Here is a 22,082-nt window from a genome sequence, read left to right as displayed (position 1 = left end):
ATTCAAATCAGCTGGGGTTGGTTCATAAGAATCAACGAACGATTGTACCAGTGGAAATCCGACGAAACAACAGAAGTACAAATACATTTTGAGGTAAGTTAGCATAACTTTTGAATTTTGTTCAACGATTTTGCTTTGCTTCAATGGTGTTTTTTAACAAATAGTTTATTTTCATTAAATAGATTCGGACATTTTAAAATGAAAAATAAAACATGCACATGGTAGTATCGCCTGTTTAGTTCAATGCAATGATTCCAAATAATATTTTACCGTCTGCATGTCCGGCCACACCGCCTGTCACCTGTGCAGCGCAGGTTCAGAGAGGGCGTTGCAACTGACATTTACATTTGTTTGAGTCGAAGTCGGTCCATAATGAATTGAATAACATATGCTCCTCGTAATAAAAAGCAGTGGGCTTTGATCCCAGGTTGTCTACGCTAGTTTCTCGCTGAGCTAAAGCTTAGGCATTTTAATGGAGAGTTAATGCACGTCTTCAGCTGTCAGGCCAAGTCAATCAACCAAGCGTGTTTTACCCAACCACCATTGCTCAACTTGTCTGTCACTGACATTGCAAATTTGAATGTACACATTCGAACTTCATGTGTACATATCCTCCCTGTGTAGCCTACTTTCTCCAGCACTCCGATGGCTCGGCCGGTGATTGGCCTTATACTGCTGCTGGTCTGCGTGCTGGCCTCCCGGTGTGGTCCAGTGAGCGGTTTATTTGACTGGTTGAAGCAGACGCAACCAGGGGCTCCAGTCCTCGCCCCTTCACTGGTCCCTGGACTACCTGAGGGAGATGCCCAACCGTTCGAGATGACGATAGCCGATGAAAAGTTCCTAGCAGAGGCAAAAAATATGGAGCTCAGCCCGTTGGACAGCTGTCATTACCGGGTAACGTGTTGGACAGTATTATTCTCTACACAACATTAGTCAGATCTTCTCGCTTAGATAACAATCTGTGTTTCAACCATTATGAATATGGTCTATGAACCCTTGGCTGAGCAATCATGCATGATGATGCATCCTACTGTCATTCTTTCCCAAAGGAAGTTTGGGCTATATGTCTACCTAACAACTCTTTATTTCACCAGGCAGTGACACTGAAGCATAATGGCTTTATAGGCATGTTCATGGGCATATCACAGCACCTCAGAGAAGTTGCAGGGCAGATCCACTCATCAGTCTAATGCATTTCTTTAAATCAAACTGACTTCATATTGATCATCAGCCAGTAGAAAAAGTGTCCCTCTCCCTCCAGGTGGTTGCCCAGCTGAAGTCAACCTGCGCTAGCCTATCAGAGGAGCAGCTGGCCAAACTGGGCGTTGTCCTGTTCAACTGCCAGGCAGAGGTGGAGGGGCGTAGGACGTACCCCTGCACTGAGGACATGGTACGCTCCGAGATGTATAATTTGTTCCAGCTAAGCGATATCTAGGAACTTTTTTAAATTTATTTTTTATCAATTGTTTTGGGAGTCAAGTTGTTTAAATGTTAATACAGTTCTGTCCTAATCACTGATGCTAGAGGACTTGGTGGGTTGAAGGCAGAATTGTTATTGAGTGCCATATTTTCATATTGGAAGGCTCTGTCCTCTTCCCAGTCTGAATCTGGGTCATTTGTATTAGGGCACTGAAGCTGATTTCATAGTGTCTCTACAGTATGTTCACCCTCTTCTCCTGCCAGTCCCTAAAGCAGTGCACAGCGGACATGGACTCGGACACGTGGAATGCTTACCACATAGTGAGCAACCGGGCACGCTCCGTGTGTTACGCCACCCGTCAGCAGCACTTCCGCCGCCGGGCCGAGCTCACCGTCAACGCGCTAATCTCTACAGCAACCAGCCAACTAGACGCCATGAAGGACCTGAAGGTCAGTTGTCTTTGTGTCAATCTCTCCCTTGTTCTGCCCCCCCTTCTCGCTCACTCTTTTTCCCCTTCTATTTCAAAGGAAGAGGTCTGTTTTTCTTTCTGTTTTCTGTCATAATATGTGGACTTGAATGTCTCTGCTGTGTTCCACAACAGGAGGGTCAGCTGGAGCTGAAGGATCTGACTTCAGCCTCCCTGGAGAGGCTGCTGAAGGGTCACAGTGCCCTGGTGGCCCAGCAGGGGGCACTGTGGGAGGGCCAGGAGCAGCTGGAGACCTCGCTCTCGTCTAACCTGGAGCGTCTGGGCCAGGAGAAGGCCCTCATTGCCTCCGGACAGGAACTGGTGGCCCAGCTCATCCAGGGAATCACACACAGGATGGGTAAGAGGAGATGCATGCACAAACACACACTGTTTGTTGTTCTCTATTTCACAGCCTTAATCCATGATAATACCAAATATTTTTTATAACTAAACCAAGATAGACCACAGACTGTCGTTTTCTGTGGAAACAAATGTCATAGTTGGCAGAACAAGCAAGGAGGTGAGTAGAGCCAAGCACAAGCTAGCAAGATCCTATTGGCGCATCCAACCTGCATCTGCATATTTCAGTTAGGGAATGCCTACTCTGAAGTGTGTGTGTGCAATAACTAAATTTTGTCTTTGCCCACCTAAACAAGGTGATTTTAAAATAACTTTTGCAAAGGGTAAAGCCTACAAAACTAGTCCACTCTGTTCATAACAGATTGTAGTTTTGCGAACAGAACTGAGAATGTTTAATCTATGAGAAAATGTGCAGAATGTCGGCCAAAATCCATCTTGTTCCATCTTCTCCTGCTGCTGGCAAGCATTCACTACCATATTTGGTAGTGATTAGAAAAGCCAAGCGGTTGCTTCATTTACATATCCAGTGAAATATCTGTCTTGTTGTTCTCTGTGATGATAATACTCTTGTTCACTCCTAGCACTTTCTCTCTCACATGCTCTTATGTGACGTTGCTCTCTTTGTCAACACTGTTTGGTCTGTTTTTGCTCTGCGCTCCCCGAATCGTTACAAAAATGCTTGTGAGATCATGTTCCCTTCATGTCCCCTACCTCCCTTATAGAGAATGTTAGTGAGCAGCTAATGGATCAAAGGTCAGAGGTTCAGGAGGGTCATAAGGCCCTTCTGGATGACCTTGCTGAGGTCAGTGGGCGCGCAAAGGACATCTATAGCAAAATAGGTAAGATGCGCATGCACACACCATGCAAAAGCAATGTGTATGTTCATCACACTAACTTGTAATTTGGGATAAATCGACTGATTCTGGATAAATGCAATAAATGATCTGTATTTGGTTGTAAATGCTACTTGATTTAATTAAATGTGTTTGACAGCTTGAGATGCATCGCAAGATACATTATCTAGGTTTTGATGTCTAGGACAATTTTATTAATTTGTTAAATACTTTAAACTGCATTCTAATGTTGACTGCTTAAAGAAAACATTATCAAGCGAAGTGCTTTATGCATGCTCAGGTTTTGGGTCTCGGGGGCTGCCTGAGTGGAAATTTGAAATGGAAGTTATGGAACTCCTCACGATTTTTCCCCATAAAAGGAACCACCTCAATGAAACGGACATTAGGCTACATGTGGAGAATTATACGTTTGCCTCTGTTGGCCATCAAGTAGTCTATTAATGTATATGCCATTGTAGGCTGCCATTTGATACAATAATTATGTTGAAATGACTCACTGGAGTCATTGCAAATAAATGTGTGCCACTTGTGTAGCCTATCTGGAGCTGGCAAACCAATTTAATAAATAGCCTAAAACTTCAGTTTATTGTTGTTTTGAACATATTAGATTGACAGTAAGTCAGATTAGGCTACAGGTAAAATCTTTGAGGTCAAGATGGAAAATGTGACTCTATTTACTGCACTTAACCTAAATTGCCATTTTCTGTAGTCGCATAAATAATGATTCTGGCGAGTGGCAACACTAACAAACAGGAGCTGTCAAATTGTACTTTTGGTTTTAGGGTCTGCTTTCAAAATACCAAAAAATGCTGTTGAAGTTATTTATGCAGGTTTAAATGACATGATAATTTGACAATTTTTTATTGTTTTTGCTAATTTGACAGTTTATCAATGATGTAGTGAAATTCTGTTATCTTTAATTGTATGGATCTGATTTGTTTTTCTCGTCTCCATGGGAACGTGATCTCAGACCACAGTATGTCTGGGTTCCTGCAGTATCAGAAACTGACAGCTCAGTACTACATGGATCTCATGGGAAAACTGGAACGCATGAATGGAACCCTGGGAACCATGCTGCATTACCTTGACAACATGCAACGTTGTCTAGAAGAGAGGCTTCATATTATCCAGGGTTACCTGGGCTGGGCAGGTAGTGTGTGTGTGTGTGTGTGTATGTATATATGTGACTCTTTTTAGAATCCAACCAGGTCTACAGGTACACAACTTTAGACCACCAGATGCATTTGTATTGCAAAGGTCAACAAATATCATCTTTTGCAGTGAGAATGAACATTTTAATCTTAGTTCCTTCATCAGTTCCACACATTTTTCAGTAAATTTCCCTCCGTGTTTCTGTCCAGCAGGTCTAAGTCTGGCTGCGGTGTGGACGTGTGTGGTGCATGCTGGGTACTTCCTGCTGTGTGCGGTGGTACTGACGTTCCTGCGCTGTCCGTCCTTCTCCCGAGCCATGCTGCTCTTCACGGTCCCGCTCAACGCTGTGGCTGAGGTCAACCAACAGCCTGCCCTGGACCTGCCCAGTCTCAGCATGCTGCTCCTCACACTGTCACTTGGTACGGGCAGGGTTTTGTGTGTGTGTGTGTGTTGCTGCCCCTCTCACTGGAAACCACAAGGGTGTTTTTTTCTTCTCACCCTGTCACTCATGACTGACTGGGATATTAATTATTAGCCGTCTTATGGGTGATGTGGACTATTGTGATGTCATTACCCTCTCCTCAGGCTACTGGTTGGCGATGCAGGTGTTGTGGGCGTGTTCTCAGATGAGAGGAAAGAAGATCCCCAGTCAGAAGACCCTGGAACCAGAAAGCCACCACTACCTCCACTCCTGCGGCCCATCCTCCTCCACCCCCCAGAGGTGAGTGACAGTAGGGTAGCTCCAGAATTGAATTACATTTGACTTCAGATTTGCTAATAAACCCTGCATCACAAGATGTGCATTTACCAGAGGAAAACTCATGAAAGCGTAAATGAAAGTACTTATTTTCAAAGTGGCCCTCGCCGGTAATGGGTGGTTACTGCTAATTATGTGAACTGACCAAGTTTGATATAATGTAGCTGATACGTCTCTCTTTACTCCATACTCTCAGAGATGAGCTGGATGGACTCATGGAGCCAATAGACCTGCTGGATCAGGACAGCTTCATGACAGGTGTGTAACACACACTACAAATGGACCATGTTCTCTTCAGAATTCCTCTCGAAATGAATGGGAAACACTTCTCTTGGCTGTTATTTATTTTTCTAATCATTTCCAGGTGACCCCTGCATAGCAGCATTGTCTCCCTCCCATGCCCACTACATGGCTGAGGCCAGGTTTGTGCCTGTGGGCTCACTGAACCACTCTACTCCCAGGTTCAAGTGTCGGCCTAGTCTCTCTGCGGTGAGCATGAATATAGCAGATGAATGTCCTTAAGGGAGATGGAGGGTATTAGTGTCATACTCTGAAGGACCTAGTTAGTTATAAACCAGTAGGTTTATGTAGATTACTTACTAAATGTAATTAGGTTACTAGTTACTTGGCCAAAGATCTAATCACTCACTTTTGTATTACTCATTGATTACTTTTAGATGACTTTCCCCATAAGAGGCACAGGTTAGTAGCTGGCACAACCACAGTCATACAATCTGATTATTAAACCTAACCTTACCCACACTGCTAACCCTAATGGTTAGGAAATTAGGGTATATACACGTGTGGTTAGGGTTAGCTACACATCAGTGCCATTTAAGATTAGTTTTTTTCCCCTGCTTTTTTTTTCATGAGCATGGCCTTATTTCTATTACAGCATATTGGTTGACTTTCTTTCACCCAGTTCAATGTAACAGTGATTGGTTTAGGCTCGTACATGATACTCGCATTTTCCCTACACTCATCATGAGGTTGCTACAACCTAGCCTATGAATGACAGTATACAATGTACACAGGTCGAGACACATTTGAGGTAACAACATACTCTGCATGACTAATAGAACTAGAGCATTAGTAAACCCACTACATTCATGCAGTAATGTTAGTGTACAGTCAGTAAGCAGTTACACCGGTGGGCCCCGGTGCCAATAAATTAGTCAAACCAAAAGCTTACCTTGACTTGGAAGAGTTCCTGTGTTGGAAAGTCATAGCCAGCTAGCTAACATAACATCCTTCTGTTTGAGCAGGGTGTTTCAGTAGGATAAACTAGCTATCTGCATTTACTAGCTAAGTAAGTGAAAGACACTTGCTGCTTCATTTTGGTAGAAATTAATTTGTTAAACTGTTCTGTCTTTCTCTTTGTCAACTACTCATTTACATTTCTATGCTCTGCAGTGCTAGCTAGCTGCAGCTTATGCTTTCAGTACTAGATACATTTTTGGATCCTTTGATTGGGTGGGCAACATGTCAGTTCATGGTGCAAGAACTCTGATAGGTTGGAGGATGTCCTACGGAAGTTGTCATAATTACTGTGTTCTCATGGGTGAGAACCATGAGCCTCCTCGGTTTTGTATTGAAGTCAATGTACCCAGAGGAGGACAGAAGCTAGCTGTGCTCCGGCTACACCATGGTGTTACCCTAGAGGGCTGTTGAGGCTACTGTAGACCTTTTCAAAATGGTGTTTTAATCAATTATTTGGTGACGTGATTTTATATTTAGTATAGTTGTATCTAAAGAGGATATTTAAATTTTTATGAAATTCACTGAGGATGGTCCTCTGCGGAGCCTCCACTGCTACACATACAGATTATTATTGGCTCTGTCATCACTGACATACTGTTTTTAGATTGGTAGGCTATTCTTGACATTTTGTTCTGATTGACAGGCTGTCCTAGGTCTGCCCCAAAAGAACCTGGGAGGAATGATGGATGCAGTGAGCAAATCACGGAGCGCCAGCCCCAACCAATCCCTGGCAAGCAACAGGTTAGCGTTCTAACCAACCTGATACGTTTAGCAGGTTCAAGCATCAACTCTGCATGCAATGTTTGACCTTTATACAGTGTGTGACTTAGTAAAACCAACAATGATACACCGTGTGACATTTTTGCTATGCCACACTTGTACTGTATGTATAGCTAGGTGTGAGAAGGTGACTTTTTATATCAATTATACTGCCTGGCTTACCTTGCTACAACTAAAGATTGTCATATCAGATCTCATTATGCCACACCTATGGGATTAGCGGGACCAGGGATTAGTTGTGTGCATTGTGAGAATTACGCTGCCTGATTTATTTTAGTACAACCAATGACATACAGAATTACTTTATGCCACACCTCATACAATGTTTATAGAGGAAGAAACGTTTACTATTGTAGCGCTAGCCTTGTACAGCTAGTAGATGGGTTTGGTCAGAGGTATTTGATACAAGTTGGACTAGTTCTGGAGGCCAATCAACTCCATAGTTCTCACCATTGTGACCAGGACAAGAGGACAGGCTGTGTTTTCAGACTACATTGCAGTTGGGCTGTGCAGAATCCCTGATCTACAAATCACCTTGTATCTGAAATAACTATTCATTATGTGACCAAGATGAGTTCTGCACCTTGCCTTGCTCAAACTGATCCCCCTCAAAAGTGTAGATTTATTTTCCTCCCTTCCCCTTCTCTCTCCTCTTGTCCCCTGGTAGCTCTGTGTCTGGTCGTCAGCTGTGTAATGGCACTACCAGGATGGGACAGCAATGTAAGAAGAGGGCGGTGCTGGGACAGGAGTACTGCCATGTCCATGAGGGTGGCTATACCTCCTACAACTGCCTCTGAATAACACTCTGTGTTCCAAATGGTACCCTATTCCCAATATAGTGCACTACTTTTGACCAGGGCCATAGGGCTCTTCTCAAAAGTAGTGCATTATGTAGGGAATAGCCTGCCATTTGAATGCACACCCTGCTTCCCCTCTCCCTGCTACTCCTACCCTTCCGCCATCCACCAGGGACAAGTTCAGTAGGAGAAAATGTTTTGAAACGAGAAATCGTACCAATAAGAACAGATTTTTGCTGGAAAACGTTTTGCTAGTGTACCCAACTGAACACCCTCCCAGAATGACCAGGAAGTACTTGGGCTATTCTTTTATTTTAATGTTTCTTTATTCAGGCTGTTACCCTGACAGTAAGAGAAACCATGGTATCTCTGTTGTGTCTAAAGCAATGACCAGTTGTCATGTGTATGAACTTTTTGTATGTCTGGATGAAAGCGCGTGCCTGTGACATCCTGTAGTAGGATACTCCCTGGCTATAAATGTGAAAGTAATGTGATAAGGCTGATGTTACTGAATTCTAAAAGGGTTTATGCAGGCAGGATTGTTTGCTTTTATCATGATTTATGGACCCTGTGTGTACATGATACTGACTTTTTATTTTTTAAGGTGTGTAGATTTGTCATTTGCGTCCAAGTTATGTAGAGGACAAAGGAGGCGAATTATAACTTTCTCTTAAGATTAATTTTCATTGAGTCATGTATTGATGTCATTGAGAGACTAAGTGAAATTTCACGTAAATGGAAGTTAAGATTTACCCATAAAGCCACTAAATTGCACTCATAAATTACTCCGACTTGACTAACGGTTGGGAATATTATGTGTTTTTCTGATCTTAAATGTTTTTTTTAAGCTGCCTGCCAAAGGCAAGTGTTTTTGTATGAAGGGCATATCTATTGTTTTGATTTTTAAAAAATTAATAATAAAATATCAGTAATGCAAAGTTCGTAAACATTTCTGTGTGAAGGGCATATTTCAAATCAAAATTAATTGGTCTCGCACACCGATAGACAGGTGCAGTGAAATGCTTAAGTTACTAGCTCCAATAGTGAAGTAGAATGACAATGGAAACTGTCAAATTAGTACATTTTATGTCGACATGGAAATAAAGCAAAGAGGACAATTCAATGATCAGGAGAATAGGGGGTCATTTCCTGGACACAGATTAATCCTGGACTAAAAAGCACTTTCAATGAAGATTCTTTGATTTTGCCTTTTAGATTAAGCCTAGCCCTGAACTGTCTGGGAGACCAGCCCTAGAATTCATTGTTTGGCGTTTTACATCAGCAAAGGAATGCGTGGTACACTCCTACACCATGAGTGTCATATGCCAAACATTTGGCATGACATGGAGTGGACTGATGGCACAAATAGCTCTAGTTCCAGTCTAAATATGAGATGTTGCTCTATCTGTCAAGAGTTGCTGGGCCAGGTAGACTGGCTTGTCAACTAAATGATTTCCTATGAGAACACCGTTTAGCCTAGCCTAGTGGAACCAGCCTGATCCCTGTGTTCACCTTTTCTTTTTCAAGTGAAATAGTGACGTGTTCAGGCTGGATCCACCAGACTACCTTAAACTGTGTGTTAGTCACAATATAGCGTGGGCTCTCAATGCATTGTTAGATAATACATATTTATCAGAAGTGTATATTGTAAATATGATGTGTCTCCATAACCTGGGGTGTTTTTCATTTGTGCACATAGTAGCAAACTGGTTTGCAACGAATGTTGGTTTTGCAAATGGACAATTCACCGGGTATTCACTAGAAACCAAATGGAAGCAAATGAAATTCAGGGACCTACCTGAATTTGTCCCTTTAAACTGGTTTTCATTGCAAAAAGTCTTCAGTGAAATGTTTTGGTAGGTCCCTCCCCATTTTGGTTCTGTTTGCTTCCTAGTGTTTATATTTTGTTTTTAACTTTGGACCTGGACAATGTACAAAACAAAACAGGTCTGTCGGAGCACTGGGAAATGATTCTTTGCACCAAATTTAGCTAACTGCTAATAGAGCCCTGTGGTGGAAGTGTCATTTGTTTTGTGTGGGCTTTCCCTGGTGTGTTGATAACATGTAAATCTCTGACTGACTTTTTATCAATATTCTTTTAGGCAAATGCTAATTACCATCAAAGTAGACGTCATGCAAAACTACAAATCACTGCAAGCTTCTTCACGTCATCTCTAGTTAAGCTTTGCTAACAGGTATTGTTAATTTAAACTTGCACATGACAGTTCACAGAATGGTCTATTTTTAAAGACATGTAGCCTATTTATTCATTACCACATTTAGTTAATCCAGAGATTCTTCTCTTTGCCTCGATTCAGCAGTCTCATCCAGATTATCATGGCATTTGTAGTTCTTTGGTGGCCACATTAGCGCTTCATTTTTGGGGGTTAAATACAAGACTATATTGATAAATCACATTGTCCTACAGAGATTTATGGCAGGCTAAACCTGTGAAACAACCCTTAAGTGTTTAAAATCCACTATGGGAAAAATGGTGGAAAACCAGAATCATTTCCCTGTTTGACCTCTATGTATTAAGACTCACTGTGGTACTCTAAAAAGTTGGACAGGGTTGGCAGGTCTGCATTCTACATCGTGTGGGAGGGTGTAAATAGTGTACCACAGTAAGAGTCATACCTAGAGGTCAAATGGAAATTGTTCTATTAGTTTTCCACCATTCCTTTGTTTCGCGTGGGCTTTCCCTGGTGTTTTGATAACATGTTAAACCCCCCTCCCTCGTGCGCACGCTGTTTGTAAATCTGATTGCCTTTCTTAGACACGGTTTCCTAATCAACACTAAAAGCAAAATAATTTTTAAAACAAATGATGCCATCGACACAGACCACAAACGGGCTACACAAAGCTTAAATAGACCACCACAAAGGGAATCTGAACGCTGTTCGCTAGAAGAGACCGCTGTTTCAGCCTATGTAAAGGTGCCTATTGAATTTCTTTGCAGCGCATACATTTCAGATTTTCGAAATTGATCAAATCTCATTTAGTGAAGGAATTTCAGAAGTATTGCCTCTATAGCTAATACCGGACACTTATTCATTCTTTATCGCGCAGTCTTCTAAACTCCCGACTCCATTTAATGCCAATATGTTCATATTTATTTTTTGTTATACTTGTGTAATGCTTTTTGTGACGTGGAACAGACTAACTGTATTTATATCAGGTCGCGTGATCCTCGTAATGTTACGATACAACTACTGAGATGCAGAATTAAATGTATATCACAAATGCGACCAGCTATTTTTCGTATTTGCAGTTAAATTATTTCACTGGCAAATGCCACAAACGGAGTCGAAAGGGGATTTGTGTTTACGTACTGCTGGCAGTCGGCCAACGCAGCATCACAGCAAACAAGGTGCAGACACTGGGTAGCTACGACAAATAATTGTATTTATCATCTTGTCCGTTGACACAAACTCCGTAAATCTGTTTGCTGCAGCTCGAGAATCGGGATGTTAGATTCTCAGTGGATAAATGTTTATATGAAAATGTAAAACAAAAAAATCAGGCCCTATTAATTTCTGCGTACTTTTAACTCGGATTTCGTACCTGCGTACATGGACAGATAATTGCGTAGCTGGTACGCAAAATGCGTGCATGTTGGCAGGTCTGACTGAATGAAGTTACCTTGACGTAGATCTGGTTGATTTTACCCACTAGTGGTTAGGGTAAACTGATCCAGGTTCTGAACCTAGGGAAAACTTCACCCCAGAGCCACAAAACACTGTTCTGCACTAAAACGAGACTCAAAGTAGTGCTAAAATGACACCCAGACTCGGCAGTTTAAAATAAACATTGATTTATTCTCTCAGCCCACCACTCATGTACATATTGCACAGTTGTATTTAGTGAAGAAAGTTATAAAAGAACATATCCAAAACCACCTGGTATTCTATATGATACAGCAGACAAATTGAGTAGTGAACCCACTCAAAATGGCAGCACAATGATTTATTTGTGGAAAATTCTATTTTGTTGCCATATTGGGTGGACAGAGGGAATCCTATGGACAAAGAACTAGTTTAAGTCCATTATACCCACTCTAGTCATATGGTATAGACATGGTTATAGAGGAGATAGGAGTCCTGCTGGTCACTCCAGACAAGATAGGAAGTAGGGTACTATTTGGGACACATCTTACATCAGAGGTGGGTAATTCCAGTCCCTGAGGGCCTGATTGGTGTCACAGTTTTGCCCAAGCTAACACACCTGACTCCAATAATCAACTAATCATGATTGTCAGTTGAGAATGTAATTAGTTGAATCAGCTGTGTTGGCTAGGGACGGGCGAAAAGTGTTTCACCAATCAGGCCCTCAAGGACTGGAGTTGCCCATCCCTGTCCTACATAGTGCCATAGATCTCTGGTCAAAAGTAGTGTACTATATAGGGCAGCCATACTCAACAGTTGGACCGTAGGCTGGATCTAGACTCAGAATGGGGTCAATACAGTCAGGATTCAACTCCTGGTATATCAACAAATAAGACATGGAAAATGTGTAGAATTGCAGGAAATTAGCTTTAAAACATCAAATTTTTCTCTGCCAACAAAAGGGGTGTGAACAGTTTGGGGTCGAATGGGTTGAGGATTCATTACTACGCCGATAAATTACAATAGCCATCCAGACCTTTGCCACCTTCTCAAATAGTTTGAGTACAACTGATATAGGAACAGGATGCTGTTTGAGTGTTAAAACAGAGCGATTAGCCCAGCCTACACTCTACACATTCTTCATGGAATCTCAGCAACATGATCAGGACCACATTACATCAGTCTAACAGGACTTCATTTAATGGCAGATAATCATGTACGCTCTAAGTCCTAAGTTCTTTGTCAGTTCTAGAACCTTCAGCTCCACTCCTCCTGACCCCTCCATCACAGTCCCCTCTTCCTGCTCCTTCCTTCCTAGGACTGGTTTCCTAACAGCCAATCTGTTTTGAGGAATCTTCACTTGCGGGCGGTGTCGTAATTGGCCACGAACCAATCACATGTCTCCTTCAAGGCTGTGTGTGTGAATTGGGGGGATAGGAGACTCAGCATCAGAAACCAAACAGCAGACATCTTTATTTGATATGTCAGTGGTGAACATGCATAAAGATGGCAGAATACATATATGACATTGTTTTTGGTTAAATGCACATTGGTTAAATGCACAAATAAATCTGCACAATCTACTTTTGGGGCTTTTGAAATGGCTGGTGTTGGGGAGGTAGGTACCTTGTTTGAAGGGGGTAAAGGTGAAGTTGGGGCAGTACCGCAGCAGCTTGGCGTTGCTGGCTGTCTTCTTGAACTGACCGTCTGCTTTATTTCTGTCATACTGAAGGACAGGGGTTAAGGAATCAAACACTGAATGATTGACAGTGTGTGAGAGCAAGTGAGTATGAAAGAGAGAGAGGGACTGTGTTTGAGCTGTATATCTGGACATGCACCTAGGTGAAAGGATACAGTCACTTGACCTTTGAACCCCAGTGCTTCGACAACGCCCTCTGCTGCCTCCTTAATGGACACCTCCTCCTCCTCACCAACTAAAATACAGAGAGGGAGAATGAACGCTGAAGCCTGAAAATACTGTTGTTAAATGTGTGTGTGAGTACGAGAGAGAGAAAGTCAGAGTGTGCGTATGCTCACCAGACAGTATGATGGGGTCCACCTCAGGGTACTCTCTCAGCACCCAGAGGAAGAGACGAGCCAGATCCAATGAGTAGATGAACTGCCTTCTGGGAGTTCCTGAGCCCCACACCACCAATGGACTACCCTCCTCTAACACACACACACAAACACACACACACACACACACACGTGTGAAGGAATGTGGCTATACCGATCCTTGTAGGGAGGTATACTGTATAGATTAAAACAGTTAGCTGAAGAATAAATAACTAGAGAGTGATAGTTAACAGTAAGTGTTGTGTAGTCATCTTACTCTGAGCAATGTAGGCTTTGTGTATGAGGCCTGGAAGTACATGTCCATCCTCGATGTTGAAGTTATCATGAGGGCCAAACACATTGGTCGGTATCACTGCTGTGTAGCATCGCCCACGCTGCTGGTGATACGCCCTGCAAGACAAACACACACCTCTAAATAATGCACAAACATTGAACACACACACACACACACACACACTATTATTGAATATACACAGATTATGTTGACTCCCTTCTAGAGGTCACTGAGCAGCTAAAGGGTCAAGGGTACAGGAGGCCCACAAGATCGTTCTGGATGGGCCCGCAGAGGACGTCTATAGCAAAATAGGGAAGCTGTGCACACATACTTCCCTTGTAAAAGAAGACTTCCTGGTTAAATGAAGGTTCAATAAAACACCAACACACCTATTGTGGACATCGATCATTCTCTTAGCATAGGAGTAGCCAAAGTTAGACTCGTGAGGAGGGCCGTTGTGGATCTGCAAGATAATAAGTAAGACATAGTCAACTACCATCATGTCTACAACACACACACACACACACACGTTACCATGGTCTCATTGATGGGATAGGTGGTCTTATCAGGGAAAATGCAGGTGGAGAGACAGGAGACCACCCTGACAGCATCCACCTCGTGGGCTGCCTGCAGGACGTTGTCATTGATGTAGATGTTGTTCCTCTGGAGAACACACATGGATGAATACGTTGGTAAATAAACATGAACAAAATCATACACATGGAACCAGATGAACCAGGTTCCCAATTAGCACCCTATGAACTAGTTAGTACTGTACTACCTTGGACCAGGGCCCATAGTGAATAGAGTACCAATTGGGATGAAGCTTAAAATCGGTAAATAAACATTGAGTCCTTTTCATGGCAGTTTCCACCATTTTCAAAATAAGGTGAGAAATTGAGCAAGTGCACACTTCTGGAGATGCAGCCTCTGTCATTACAACCCCTGAATCCCCTCCTCTTACCCAGAAGTCTAGGTTGGCCCTCATGTTCTTGAAGAGCCCTCCCACCATGGCTGCCAGGTGGATGACGTGGGTGGGCTGGTGCTTCAAAAACACTGCCTGCGTCTCACCCATGTCCCTGAGTGAGCATACACAAACCCACACACACGTCAGCTTGACTTTCAAAGACTCAGAGGCTGGGCTACAAAGGCATCCACAGTTAGCACTGAGGCAGGGAGGGTCAGGTGTGTGTGTGTTGTTTGTGTATATACATGTGCGTGTATGCATACCATGTGTGTCTGTCTATGTGTGTGCACGTGTTGCTCTCACATGAGATTTGCATCCTTAGAGGAGAGGAAGATCCACTCCTCTCCCTCCCGCGCTCCTCCCTCTTCTTTGACCACATGTTCTATGGCCCTGCCCACCAGACCAGTCCCCCCAGTCACCAACACCCGCATAGGACTGCTCTGATCCACCATGTTATCTTCCATCTGCACAGAGGGGTAGTGAGGGTAAAGAAAGAAAGATAAAGAGTAGGAGAGAGAAACACAGAAACAAAGAGTGAAAGGCTTACTATCTGCAGGTCATGTGCTCTGAAAGTAGGCTACAAGTTTTACAAAGGATTTCCCCTGAAATGACTGATGAATTCAATGATTAATTAAACAAGAGTTACTAACAGAGCTGAAGACTACCTCTGTACACAGAAAGTAGGCCTAGGTAATATAAACTTTTTCTACAGTTTCTCAAAGGATTGGGGTGCGTCACATACTGTACACTAACCAGGACAAGTAGGGAAGAACAATGACTATCCCAGAGCTTTTTAATTACATATTTAATTCCAGTAATGAAGGAATCCAACTCAAGAGGTTGTGGACTGAAGAAACATACATTTCCTGATGTTGCTTTTTACTTGCCTGTGCCAGCCATGCAAACATCCCTGTTACCAACTGTCATGACAAATGTTTAGGTTGTCACGAACAAGGTTTCCATCCAACCATTTCATGCAGGTGAATTACCTGATGCATGAAAAAAATCACGTCTGGGTTCATGGAAACAGGAAACGAGAGTACAAGTGTATAAATATTGATAGACAATTTGTTTGTTTGGTGTTTTTTTGCGTCGGTAAAAATAATTGTGAGAAATTGCACAGAAACACATTTACACACAAATATTGATATAATAATCATATCGAATAGAAATTTGAGTCACGTGATGATTTGTTGTGTGGTCCTCCACTACGACTCAGGAAAGCACGCAGTTTATTAGGCTACAGATTAAACAAATTATGATGAAGTTCACAGGGTGGCGAAAGTGCACAGTGATGGACTCGATGCTTCTTTCCAATAAATATTAAGGGGTCATATTCTGGTGACATGATAATTGATGCTTCTTTCCAATAAATATTAAGGGGTCATATTCTGGTGACATGATAATTGATGCTTCTTTCCAATAAATATTAAGGGGTCATATTCTGGTGACATGATAATTGATGCTTGGCTGTCATTTGACAAATAAAAAAAAGAATATTGCTCCTATCAATAAAAAGGTATCTGTGACCAACAGATGCATATCTGTATTCCCAGTCATGTGAAATCCATCCTAGTTCCTTATTTGAATTGATTTATATGAAATGTTATTCAGTACGGTCCCATGTGGCTCAGTTGGTAGTGCATGGCGCTTGCAACACCAGGGTTTTGGGTTCGATTCCTATGAAGGACCAGTAAAAAATATTTATACAAGTGTAAGCATGTCTGCTAAATGACAAAAAATGAGAGACAATTTTGCATGTTGTGTTTATTTTTGTTCAGTGTAGATCAAAACAAAGTGTGTATATATAAGGAATCTCTTCATTATGTATAGTAAATATTATATACATAAATGCAAGTGGGCAAAATAAAATATATATATATTTTTTTAACTTGAATTTTATTTGCAAATGCTACATAGTCTGAAAAACTGTAATGCAAAGCGAACCCTAATTGCCTGTGAAGCCTTTTGTATTTTGTTTAAATGTATATACCCCGTGTATAAAGTTTGTCTGTGCTTTTGGTGTACTGTTTTATAAGGTAAGCTTGTATCTTGTGTTATTTTTTAAAGTACAAGTTCAATGGGTTTCCATCACATTTTCAATTCTACTGGTTTTTGTTCTTGGCACGTGCGCACTAGCCAATTGCTCGCAGATACAGTGCGGGGAAACTACCTTCATGACAAGATTATTAAAAAAAGGTAGAGGTGTGGATCAGAAAACCAGTCAGTATCTGGTGTGACCACCATTTGCCACATGCAGCGTGACACATCCCCTTTGCATTGAGTTGATCAGGCTGTTGATTGTGGCCTGTGGAATGTTGTCCCACTCCTCTTCAATGGCTGTGCGAAGTTGCTGTATATTGGCGGGAACTGAAACACGCTATCGTACACGTCAATCCAGAGCATCCCAAACATGCTCAATGGGTCACATGTCTGGTGAGTATGCAGGCCATGGAAGAACTGGGAAATGTTAAGCTTCCATGAGTTGTGTACAGATCCTTGCGACACAGGAATGTGCATTATCATGCTGAAATCTGAGGTGATGGCGGCATAGGAATGGCACGACAATGGGCCTCAGGATCTCATCACGGTATCTCTGTGGATTAAAATTGCCATCGATAAAATGAAATTGTGTTAGTTGTCCGTAGCTTATACCTGCCCATTCCATAACCCCACCTCCACCATTGGGCACTCTGTTCACAACGTTGACATCAGCAAACCGCTCACCCACACCACGCCATATACACTGTCTGCCATCTGCCCAGTACAGTTGAAACTGGGATTTACCCTTGAAGAGCACACTTCTCCAGCGTGCCAGTAGCCATCGAAGGTGAGCATTTGCCAACAGAAGTCGGTTACGATGCTGAACTGCAGTCAGGTCAAGATCCGGGTGAGGACGACGAGCATGCAGATGAGCTTCCCTGAGACAGTTTCTGACAGAAATTATTTAGGTTGTGCAAACCCACAGTTTCATCAGCTGTCCGGGTGGCTGGTCTCAGACGATCCTGCAGGTGAAGAAGCCGGATGTGGAGGTACTGGGCTGGTGTGGTTACACGTGGTCTGCGGTTGTGAGGCTGGTTGGATGTACTGACAAATTATCAAAAAACAATGTTGGAGGCTGCTTATGGTAGAGAAATTAACATTAAATTATCTGGCAACATCTCTGGTGGACCTTCCTGCAGTCAGCATGCCAATTGCACACTCCCTCAAAACTAGAACATTTGTGTCATTGTGTTGTGTGATAAAACTGCACATTTTAGAGTGGCCTTTTGTCCCCAGCATAAGGTGCACCTGAGTAATGACCATGCTGTTTAATCAGTTTCTTGATATGTCACATCTTTCAGGCGGGTGGATTATCTTGGCAATGGAGAAATGCTCACTAACTGGGATGTAAACAAATTTGTGCATAAAATGTGAGATAAGCTTTTTGTGCATATGGAACATCTCTGGGATATTTCATTTCAGCTCATGAAACATGGGACCAACACTTTACATGTTGCATTTATATTTTTGTTCAGTATAAATCCTGAATAAATTAAATTGTAATTCGTAAGATATCATACTCAATGGATGATGGACATCCACAAATGAATACATACCATACGAAACGTAACATATCACACTAATTGGAGTGTTATGTATTTACATGTACTATGTTATGTCTACACAAGTCCAGGTTGGTTGCAGCGCGCAGTGAAAGGCAATTAATAGGTCTGCCGAGGCCTATCACAAGATCTCAAAATTTAACCAATTCAAATGGTTGCAACAAGGTCGTTTTTACTGATCTGATTGTCAGTGTCAACAAATTAGGCTATTTGTGTCATAGGAAGAAAAAAAACATGTTGCTTATCCTCTCCAGTCATAATAGAGTGTAGTAGAATTGCATTTAATGCGTTTATAAAAGGCGACATTTTTCCGTGCAACGAACGGAGAAGAAACGTCTAATTATGTCTATATGTCATTACGTGCTGACACCTGCATTACCCGATAGTGATGGAATTTAGGCTTAAACTACGAGTGTTTTAAAGATGCATCTTTCTTACTACGGCTGGCAATTAACGGGCGATGGTCTTCAACAGCTTTAGATGATAGGCAGTAGGCTAGCTTGAGCATACTGTATTTATATTTAATGCAGTCACCTCGGTTTTCATTTGAATCATGTTATATACATCGCTTGTTTGTATCAATTGCAAAGACATTGGCAACTTTTTATTTATTGTCAACTTTGTTCGGAAGTTATCGGCGGTTACGATGAATTTAGCCATAAAATGTTTTGTGAAACCGGGCCCAAATCGGTTTGTTTTGCTAATGGTGATTGTCATAATTTAAGCTAATAATATAACGCAATGAAATCTACTCATCACATTAGGAATAGTAGCCCATCATCTCTCATTCGTCTGCAAAGGCGATGGGTTGATGGTTGCAATCCTACAGGTGCAATTTTAATGACTGGGGTCATTTGTTTGTTTTTGCTGTTCTCCAAATAGCATGTTTCTAAATCGTGTAGAAATGTAGTAAATAAGCTTTTTTTTAATCCTCTCCCACTTTGTCATACACTAGATTTAGCTGAACCAACATTACTGTCCTAGGATTTTAACCCACTGTCCCAGGATTTTAACCCACTGTCCTAGGATTTTAACCCACTGTCCCAGGATTTTAACCCACTGTCCCAGGATTTTAACCCACTGTCCCAGGATTTTAACCCACTGTCCCAGGATTTTAACCCACTGTCCCAGGATTTTAACCCACTGTCCTAACCCACTGTCCCGGGATTTTAACCCACTGTCCCAGGATTTTAACCCACTGTCCTAACCCACTGTCCCGGGATTTTAACCCACTGTCCCAGGATTTTAACCCACTGTCCCAGGATTTTAACCCACTGTCCAAGGATTTTAACCCATTGTCCCAGGATTTTAACCCACTGTCCCAGGATTTTAACCCACTGTCCCAGGATTTTAACCCACTGTCCTAACCCACTGTCCCGGGATTTTAACCCACTGTCCTAACCCACTGTCCCAGGATTTTAACCCACTGTCCTAGGATTTTAACCCACTGTCCTAGGATTTTAACCCACTGTCCTAGAATTTTAACCCACTGTTAAGATGATGACGAAACTAAACATTTTTAAAAAGTAGTTACCAAAAGAGGATACTGTTCGCATAGCAAGACTTGTAACAGTACAGCTTCAATCAAATTTCTCTTTTAGATAGCACCCTTATGGGATAAAAACTACGATTTTTAGTTAGCTACAGTTACATAAAAAAAATTTCTGCTTACCAGTTACTCTAGAGCTTGATTCTTCTTCTAGCTAGCTATGAAGTCAGAAGCTTCCATGACCGGATTCCAGTCCAAATGAGCTGGTTAGGGCGATGACGAAAGTATTTTGTCGAGTCCCGCCTCCAACTGAACAGGGGGGAAACACGACCCAGCAAGGAGTGGCGACGTTACGCAAGTGGAGGCTGATTTGGGGTCAGTTATGCATTTTCTCCACCAATGGTAAAGGATGACTGGGAAAGGAAGCTAAACCTAGATCTGTAAATGCCCTTCCTAGAGGAAATTCACCCCTGAGACAATCGAGTTCTCAGCACTATCTACATCCATGGAAAGAGAGCTAAGCAAGTGGCAGTTGAGAATGTTTCACAATGGCTCAACAAATCCTGGCTCACCCTAAATGTGGGAAAAACAGTAGCTATGTATTTCTTCATCTATTAAAAAGCAGCAGGTCTACTCCCATATCCTCATACATGGCCAAAAGATCAAAACGGTCTCAGAATTCAAATACCTCGGCATAATCCTTGATCCCACCTTCAATTAAAAACTCTTTCTCCACCGAGGCTTCCAGAATGTTCTTACATGCTATGGGTTTCTCCCATTTCTTACTGTATCACCAACTGGTCACAAGCATGTGAGACATCCCTGAAACCTCTCAAATCACTCTATAAAGAAGTATTGATCATCTTGTACAACAAAAACATGGCACTACCACCACTGCAATATAATAACAAGTTCAACCTGTTAAGTTTCGACAACTTCATTCTGTTCTCAGAAATCTGCCTGGTTTACAAGTTAACTCACAATCTAGCAGCTCCACCCCCGAGTGTCTGTAAATCTCTGCTCCGAGCAAAATAGCAGTGTTCCAAGAACCTCCACCAGGGGGGACTGTAGCATCTCCAGACGGTCCACAGCTTTGCACAATCGGCATTCTCATTCAATGCATCTAAGAAGTGGAATGACCTCCCCTCTGCTCTGAAAACATGTAGCAGCTTCCAAGCCTTCTCCACTGAGACAAAACACGTCCAATCAGCCATGCACTCATTGATTTTAACTTAAAAGGCCATACTGACTTTTAATGCAACAGAAGACACATTAGTACATACACAGGTGTAATTTCAATACGTGCAGTAACTGGGCTATGCACAATATTTCTTATTTTTTATAGGTATATTACATTGAATCAAATAGCAATGTGTTTCTATGGACAATGTTTTGACTTCTGTGGTGAAACATGTCTCTATGTCCTGATCTCTGTTCTATTATATCTTTTTTTACTGTTTTGTGTTTTTGTATAATGTTTCCATTGCTAGAAGTTCACCTATAGTGCATTCGGAAATTATTCAGACCCCTTGACTTTTTCCACATTTTGTGGATGATCAATGTAAACAATATGCAATGAAATTCTCAGATTTTCCAGAAATGCGGGTAGCAGCATTCCCTGAATCAGATGGGAACAAGCAGGACATCCAGAATCCCCCAACCAGGATTTCAGAAAAACCTAAGAAAGTTCCCAGAATTTTGCAACCCTAGACAAAATTATACATGGTGCATTGGTATATTCATAGATACCCTCATAGATATCATCCTAACCAACTTGCCCTCTAAATACACCTCTGCTGTCTTCAACCAAGATCTCAGCGATCACTGCCTCATTGCCTGCATCCGTAATGGGTCAGCGGTCAAACGACCTCCACTCATCACTGTCAAACGCTCCCTGAAACACTTCAGCGAGCAGGCCTTTCTAATCGACCTGGCCGGGGTATCCTGGAAGGATATTGATCTAATCCCGTCAGTAGAGGATGCCTGGATATTTTTTAAAAATGCCTTCCTAACCATCTTAAATAAACACGCCCCATTCAAGAAATTTAGAACCAGGAACAGATATAGCCCTTGGTTCTCCCCAGACCTGACTGCCCTTAACCAACAAAAAAACATCCTATTGCGTTCTGCATTAGCATCGAACAGCCCCCGTGATATGCAGCTGTTCAGGGAAGCTAGAAATCATTATACACAGGCAGTTAGAAAAGCTAAGGCTAGCTT

At 42.1% G+C, this 22,082-nt stretch overlaps 2 protein-coding genes across 3 annotated transcripts; one reads left to right on the top strand and one right to left on the bottom strand.

The window, feature by feature from the left end:
- Window positions 1-18: 18 nt before the first annotated feature.
- On the top strand, window positions 19-8,721 carry LOC139410237 (brambleberry). The gene is made up of 13 exons (XM_071155711.1): window positions 19-93; window positions 625-894; window positions 1,262-1,390; window positions 1,684-1,869; window positions 2,022-2,244; window positions 2,969-3,085; window positions 4,071-4,250; window positions 4,465-4,671; window positions 4,838-4,973; window positions 5,206-5,267; window positions 5,374-5,498; window positions 6,913-7,010; window positions 7,717-8,721. The coding sequence occupies exons 2-13, from the start codon at window positions 646-648 to the stop codon at window positions 7,844-7,846; spliced, it is 1,842 nt and encodes a 613-aa protein (XP_071011812.1). The 5' UTR covers window positions 19-93; window positions 625-645; the 3' UTR covers window positions 7,847-8,721.
- A 2,922-nt stretch (window positions 8,722-11,643) lies between these two features.
- On the bottom strand, window positions 11,644-20,867 carry LOC139410236 (GDP-L-fucose synthase-like). 2 transcript variants are annotated; one of them, XM_071155710.1, is made up of 10 exons: window positions 20,046-20,867; window positions 15,072-15,232; window positions 14,766-14,880; window positions 14,336-14,464; window positions 14,191-14,264; window positions 13,784-13,917; window positions 13,489-13,620; window positions 13,306-13,385; window positions 13,078-13,177; window positions 11,644-12,863 (listed from the first exon to the last, which is right to left on the bottom strand). In XM_071155710.1, exons 2-10 carry the CDS (start codon window positions 15,230-15,232, stop codon window positions 12,808-12,810), a joined length of 981 nt encoding a protein of 326 aa, XP_071011811.1. In that variant the 5' UTR covers window positions 20,046-20,867; the 3' UTR covers window positions 11,644-12,807. The 2 variants fall into 2 exon arrangements, with proteins under 2 accessions (XP_071011811.1, XP_071011810.1); XM_071155709.1 differs by lacking the exon at window positions 20,046-20,867 and adding an exon at window positions 17,735-17,754.
- Between the last annotated feature and the right edge of the window lie 1,215 nt (window positions 20,868-22,082).

The sequence above is a fragment of the Oncorhynchus clarkii genome, chromosome 5, assembly GCF_045791955.1.
Source record: "Oncorhynchus clarkii lewisi isolate Uvic-CL-2024 chromosome 5, UVic_Ocla_1.0, whole genome shotgun sequence".
NCBI classification, from domain to species: Eukaryota; Metazoa; Chordata; class Actinopteri; order Salmoniformes; family Salmonidae; genus Oncorhynchus; species Oncorhynchus clarkii.
This window is presented reverse-complemented; position numbering and strand designations above follow the sequence as displayed.

What these genes read in the sequence shown, in the direction of transcription:
- LOC139410237 (XM_071155711.1), top strand. Translation starts at nt 646, where the DNA reads ATGGCTCGGCCGGTGATTGGCCTTATACTGCTGCTGGTCTGCGTGCTG. An exon ending in GTCGGCCTAGTCTCTCTGCG is followed by an intron (nt 5,499 to 6,912) that starts GTGAGCATGAAT and finishes TCTGATTGACAG; the next exon opens with GCTGTCCTAGGTCTGCCCCA. An exon ending in CAATCCCTGGCAAGCAACAG is followed by an intron (nt 7,011 to 7,716) that starts GTTAGCGTTCTA and finishes GTCCCCTGGTAG; the next exon opens with CTCTGTGTCTGGTCGTCAGC.
- LOC139410236 (XM_071155710.1), bottom strand. Translation starts at nt 15,232, where the DNA reads ATGGAAGATAACATGGTGGATCAGAGCAGTCCTATGCGGGTGTTGGTG. An exon ending in GGGCCAACCTAGACTTCTGG is followed by an intron (nt 14,465 to 14,765) that starts GTAAGAGGAGGG and finishes TGTGTTCTCCAG; the next exon opens with AGGAACAACATCTACATCAA. An exon ending in GGACCCCATCATACTGTCTG is followed by an intron (nt 13,386 to 13,488) that starts GTGAGCATACGC and finishes TCTGTATTTTAG; the next exon opens with TTGGTGAGGAGGAGGAGGTG.